The 6555-nt window shown below is 44.7% G+C and overlaps 1 protein-coding gene across 1 annotated transcript; it reads left to right on the forward strand.

Annotated features, from left to right (window-relative positions):
• The first annotated feature begins 509 nt into the window (after positions 1–509).
• On the forward strand, positions 510–6020 carry LOC119385028 (uncharacterized). Its single transcript, XM_049413265.1, has 2 exons — positions 510–717; positions 5706–6020. The coding sequence occupies exons 1-2, from the start codon at positions 669–671 to the stop codon at positions 5987–5989; spliced, it is 333 nt and encodes a 110-aa protein (XP_049269222.1). The 5' UTR covers positions 510–668; the 3' UTR covers positions 5990–6020.
• Positions 6021–6555: the final 535 nt, after the last annotated feature.

Raw genomic sequence — 6555 nt, forward strand, 5'->3', positions numbered from 1 at the left:
CGATGGAGGCGAACGGCTGGAAGTTCGTGTACTATGCGATGTCAGTGCACGTTAACGAAGCCTAGTTGGTAAAATTATCTAGAGACTTCCTCTACGGCGTGTCTCATAATATTATCCTGGCTTTGGTACGTAAAACCAAAACAATTCTTATTAGACGGGTGCTCTCGAATTTAGCTCTCACCTAAGAGGGGCCGTCGTAGCCGGGACAAGATACGACGTACTCGAGCTTAGTGCAATAACACCTTGATCGCCAAGGTACTTCAATGGTAAACAGGCGAGCGTTAGCTCAAGCAGTAACAAAGCGATCCATCTGTATTGCCAAGGAGGCAGCTGACCGCGCTTGTTGATAAGAAGCAGCTGCGAATACTCGCTCTTTCTTCTGCGAACAGTTGACAGTGCACAGCTGACAAAATCGTCACGCACCGTCGATAACGGTGCTGTGAAGGACACGTTAGAGGATATGACCTTGACGCTTCGTTATAAAGAAGCGTGTAGCATCGTAGGCTAGCGCAGTGAACGTTAAATATCTCTGGGAGTACGAACCTCGGTAACTATCAAATATTTGATACATATCTTTTCAAGCTATTTAGAAATAAAGGCGTCTGGCGTGCGTGATTACAGTATCCCACTGTGCCCCATCCAGCGTACGCATATTATCCGAGGCCGACATGCGTTGCCTGCTGCTATGCATGGTTCTGTTTGTGGCGTCCACCACTGGTAAGCATGGTAGCTCCAGTTCATCTCTCGGCTTCTATAATTCTTGAATCTGATATAAAGGGTACGCATAAATCAAGGGACACAACAGATCTATTTTTTTCTTTCTGCATGAGCCTCTGTCTGTCTCTACTTCTGGAATGACCGATTTTTTGACCATCTACGAATGACCATCTACGAATATAGTGCCAACCAGAATGCGAACATCAAAGTCAGCGAGGCTTCTTAGTTATTTTAGATGTGAAGCATATTATAGCGGAGTTCAATCCGGTGGTGGTGGTGGTGAGGGTGGTGTGCGGCGTGACCACCCTTACTGCGCATGCGCAACCCTCTCCACCCCCCTCTCTCGTCCCATCCCCCTTCCCCCATTTCCCTTTCCCATCCCCCTCTCCTTTAATCCTCTCCACTTCCCCTCCCCCTTCCATTTCCCCTCCCCTCTCCTTTCCCCCTCTCCACTTCCCCTCTCCCCTTTACCCCTCACCACTCCACCTCTGAAACGCGGGCTCTACATGCCGAAACACTGCTTCGCATCGCCTCATGGTCCTCTTTAGCGGGAGATGGTGTGATTTATTTATTTATAATCGCGGAGCCAAAGCTATTTCATAGAGGAGGGGATACAGTGACCGAAATGAAATACATGAAAAAATGGCGTGTTTATAAATAAGCTACATGAACTTCTCAGTGAGCACCAAGTGACAGTATTGCTTCTCCTCCAAGCATATCCGGCCGAGCACTCACTTCCGATGTTTCGGATATCCATAGTCTCCAAAAAATAGAAATCCATATTTTTGGTTCAAATTACGAGTTATATTGAATACATATGCTACCGCAACATTACTTAAAATAAGAACCAGTGAACTATCAGGATGAATAATGAAAACCAATTGATTGAGTTCATTGAAAGTTTGTGAGCAACGGGGATCGTTGCGGCTGCTCACGTAGATCACAATTACGTGCTTCTTTCCACGGTTCGCGGCGAAGGCCTACAAAAATGAGCTAGGTTTTCCGCTTACTTATGGCTGTCGAAAGTGACTATCAGCTGACAATGACAATTTCATGGTGATAGGAACGGTTAGAAATTCCTAGAAGAACGGCTTCGTTCTCACTGGTTTTCGTTGCGTGTGTACCATATTGGATGGATTCAAGAGCACCGTTTGAAACGTTAATAGCCATTGGCGAGAAGTTTGACTGAAGAATGTAAAATTTGAGATCATCGAAGTTGTGACGTGCCACATTAGGATGCTCTGCCACTGCTTTCGGCAATTTCTTCGCTGTGTCCGCGCGATGTCCGTTAATTCTAATATTATTAGGCTACCCTGTTTCGCCAAAGTACTACTTGTGACGATATGAATATTCGAACATGTCGATAACCTTTGGACTAGTCCGGGAAAAGTCAGCCCAATGAATACACAAGGGCATAAAAACGCCGGCTTGCGGGTGCCACTACAGACACTGAATTCTAAGATTATGGCCGCTCCAAAACTTTGCTATAATGCTTGGCCTGCTGCTTCGCAGAACACTACGCCAATGCGTGTAATAATGCAAGATGGTTCAACAAGTATAGCATGTTTTAAATATAAATAAGAATAGTCTATAATATTGTAATACGTATTGTGAATTTTCGTCCCAAAACCCCGATATGATTTTAAGAGAGCGTAGTGAACAGCTGTGGCCACCTGGGGTTTTTAACGTACATCAAAGTGTAAATAACGGTCCCCTAGAGTTTCGCCTCCAGCGAAATGCGACCGCTGTGGCCAGGACACGACACGCGACCCTAGGGTCAGCCGTCGAGCGCCATAACCACTAGGCCGCCGTGACGGGTAACAAATACGATTTGGTTTCGTTACATTGGCTAAAGGGGCTCTACGCATTGTTTGTGCGTACACGATTCTCCATAATCATGTGCATCCGAAGTACATGTCCACATAAACGTCTGACACACACACACACACACACACACCACACACACAACACACACACACACACACACACACACACACACACACACACACACACACACACACACACCACACACACACACACACACACACACACACACACACACACATATGTATATATATATGGTGTTTCAGCAAAAAAGCACCAAGTAATAAAAAATTAAGCATAGGTGCTACGCGGCTGCAATTAACGCAATATTGTTCTGAGCCATATAGAGCACGTCAGAATATTTTTTTCAATCCGCCAAGCTCGGTAATTAACAAAGATTGCTTAATGAACTTTTAAAATAATAACTCTAGAGAACCGTTTACGATACAAAAGTCGTAGCGCTCGTTGAGAAACATCGAATTCTTAAATCTGTGTTAAGATAACTCCCCTGCTGAATTTTTTTCCGGCCTTTCTTTAAAGCGTGCGAAATTAAAAAAAATACCACGTGACTGCCGCCAAACACGCGGCGCTTTCACTGCCCTCAAATGTAAGTTGAACGAATTATAATAGGCTCCTTCGTGCACGAAGATCGGTGTAACAGGTTATCGGTGACTGCGTTGGACGTTAAGCGACAAAATGAGCATACCGTTTCAACAACAGCAAATAAAAATTCTTCATCAAAAATGCGGCAGCCACGGAGCAAATGCTCATGAGATTGTAGGTAGCATTTGATGTAGGATAGGAATTTTTTTTTCTTTTTTCGCACCAGTAAAGAAACACATGACAGCGTGGTGCAGGATCGAGATAAAAGATGCACTCACACGTGACGGCCGCTCTTTCGTAGATCATTTTTTTGGGGGGGAATGGTACGGCTCTATCATCGTTTAGCGTCCATCGCAGTCACCAGCAGCCTGCCCAATCGACCTTCGTTCGCGGAGCGGCCTTTGATAATTCGTTCAACTTACATTTGAGGGCACTAAAAGCGCCGCGCGTTAGGTGGCAGTGACGGGCTGATTTTTAAACTTCGCGCGCTTTAAAGAAAGGCCGGAAAAAAATTAAGCAAGGGAGTTATCTTAGCATACATTAAAAAATTGGATGTTTCTGAACAAGTGCTACATCTTTTGTAGTCAAACTTTTCTGTAGGGTTACTATTTAAAAATTTCATTGAACAACCTTTGTTAATTACGGAGCTTGGCGGATTGCAAAAAAGATTCTGACGTGCTCTATACAGCTCGGAACAAAACTGCAGTAATTAGAGATGCGTAGCACTTATGGTTAATTTTTTATTACTTGGTGCTTTTTAGCTGAAACACCCTGCATATATATATATATATATATATATATATATATATATATATTATATATATATATAATATAATAATATCTGGGGTTTAACGTCCCAAAACCACCATATGATTATGAGAGACGCCGTAGTGGAGGGCTCCGGAAATTTCGACCACCTGGGGTTCTTTAACGTGCACCTAAATCTAAGTACACGGGCCTCAAACATTTTCGCCTCCACCGAAAATGCAGCCGCCGCGGCCGGGATTCGATCCCGCGACCTTCGGGTCAGCAGTCGAGTGCCATAACCACTAGACCACCGTGGCGGGGCTTATATATATATATATATATATATATATATATATCATGTGTCCGTCTTCATTAGCGCTAATTTCACTTTGTTGAAATACAAGAGCAGCTAGCCAAACAGTCTGTTCTAATCAGGTAATGTAAATCAAGTGCTACAGTCTTTCGGGCAAAAATAACGCGTAGCACTTTTCAAATATGAACTACCAAACCGGCGCCCTGTCTTCACGCAATGCCCTTAGATTATCGGACTCTTCAGTCGTTCCGATTAGAGAGGCGCATATGAAGCTACGATAACTTCGAACAAAATTAGGGTTCGCGCTCTGTGGGAATCAGTTATTGTATCACTATTCTTTACATACTCTATAAGACTTTTATATAACAGCTAGCCGCTCGTCGGGATGCCCACAGTCGACGTATGGAATATGTTACTTAAGACATACGGGCGCCGCCATCATGGGCTGTTAAACGAATATTTTCTTCATTTTCGTCCCCTGACGCGAACTGATAGAGTCAGGAAACGCCGAATGCACCAACCCGAGAGTTTTCACGTGTATACGCCCACCGTAACACTGTACGCTTAGTTGTTCATGATAAAACACGGCAAGGTTAACAGCCCGGCATTGCGGCACCGAAACCCGTCCGTAAAATAGTCTATATTGTCCAAAGTTGACACAGTAGGAGCACACAGTTCTTAGCACCATGTAGTGCCTATTTCGCATTCGTAGACCAATGAATAGGCGCTCAAAACTGTCGGAGTTATGAAATATTCAGAGACTACCTGACAATGCTGACGGTTCCGAGCCATAGGTTTAAAGCTATAGTGGCTGTTCATATCAACAATCTCAGTATAATATACTTGAAGGCGACAGAATTGAGCGACCGTCTGTGATACGCTGCACTATGTGTGCACTGTGTGTCTAGGAGGGGTCCAGTCAAAGTGCGTTTTCTTCTGCTGCTTAGTTTTCATATAGCCGAAACATATCACAGCAGCTTAAAGTTTCTTTCATATTTAGCAACTCACAATTTCTTAATCTTTGTATATATGTGTGTGCTTATAACAAAAAGTCGTGAAATGAGTGGTCGAAGCGAAGGCGGAACAATGCCCTCATATTTAAGACTATAAAACCGCGTCTCAAATACTTGACATTGTATCTTGAGTACAATTTAATCACCAAACCTGTCCTTTTTTTGCTTTTCTTTCCTCATGACGTTTACACATGTTACACTCAACAATGTAAAGTCTGGTGCGTGCCGTACCAAAATAACCATACACTATTGCGAAGTATGGTATATGGAGCGGTGGACACCGCATTAACCAGATGATCGTATTTCTCAGGTGTACATAAACCAAAATATACGATAAGGTGTATAACATCCGCATATAGGACTGAACCCGTGCTTTCGAGTCTACAAAGCTAACACATCGGCTAACTATGCCGTAACTGAGACGTATATCAAACTTCTTTAAATAATAGCGCTGAACAGCTCAAAAGGAATGTGTTTTCTTTTTCCAGGAGATGAAATAAGCGACGTCAGAGTCGAGGTCGGCCGTGCTTTGAAGACAATGGGTGAATGGCTGCAGAACGAAGGCGCACCTGACACAGATGGGGAGCGGACCGCACTCCATGACGCACTGCGTAAGATCGCCGCGGTTCAAGCGCATGACGCTGACCTCGAAAGTGTGGAACCGTATGTTTGGGACAAGCTCGGTGAAGTGGCCACCAGCATCGCCAAAAAGGCTGTCGTCGCATTCGTCGCCCAGCAAGTGATGGGTTTAATTGGCGGCGCTCTGGGCTGATATCTTGAAAATAAAAATGGCGTGTCATGAACTCCCTTGAGTAAGGTGGATATTTGGGCAAGTTGATAAATCTTCATCTTCACACAGCGCTCGTGTCGTCGTTTCCTTATTCTTCTGTGTTCGTGTGTGTGCGCTGTGTTAAGGTGATGAACTCCCTGCCAGTGGGCTGCTGCAGTTCGCTGTGAATATGCCTAAGAAATAAAATGGCACGCCCTTTAGCTTCGCCTTTAAGAGTTGAACGCGATTCGATCATTCCAGCGACTATAGGCGGCGCTTATGGTAGGTCAAAATGATGGACGAGACAGTGATGAGGCTATCTCGCAAGCGTGCGCGTCTCGAGCAGCAAATGTCTTCAGATCTTCTAGTTTCGCTGCAGGCGATACTTCCTATAGCTAAAGAAACGCAAAGATGTACGACTGAAGGCGAAGCGACGTTCAACGCCGGTCACATCACCATGTACCAGCTTCGGAGGAGAGTCGCGTGGCGCCGCCTGCGTCGCTGGAATGACCGAATAGCGATATCTGTACGCGCGTCCGTGCTTGCGTGCGCGCGTACACACACACAAA

The sequence above is a fragment of the Rhipicephalus sanguineus genome, chromosome 3 (genome assembly GCF_013339695.2).
Source record: "Rhipicephalus sanguineus isolate Rsan-2018 chromosome 3, BIME_Rsan_1.4, whole genome shotgun sequence".
NCBI classification, from domain to species: domain Eukaryota; kingdom Metazoa; phylum Arthropoda; class Arachnida; order Ixodida; family Ixodidae; genus Rhipicephalus; species Rhipicephalus sanguineus.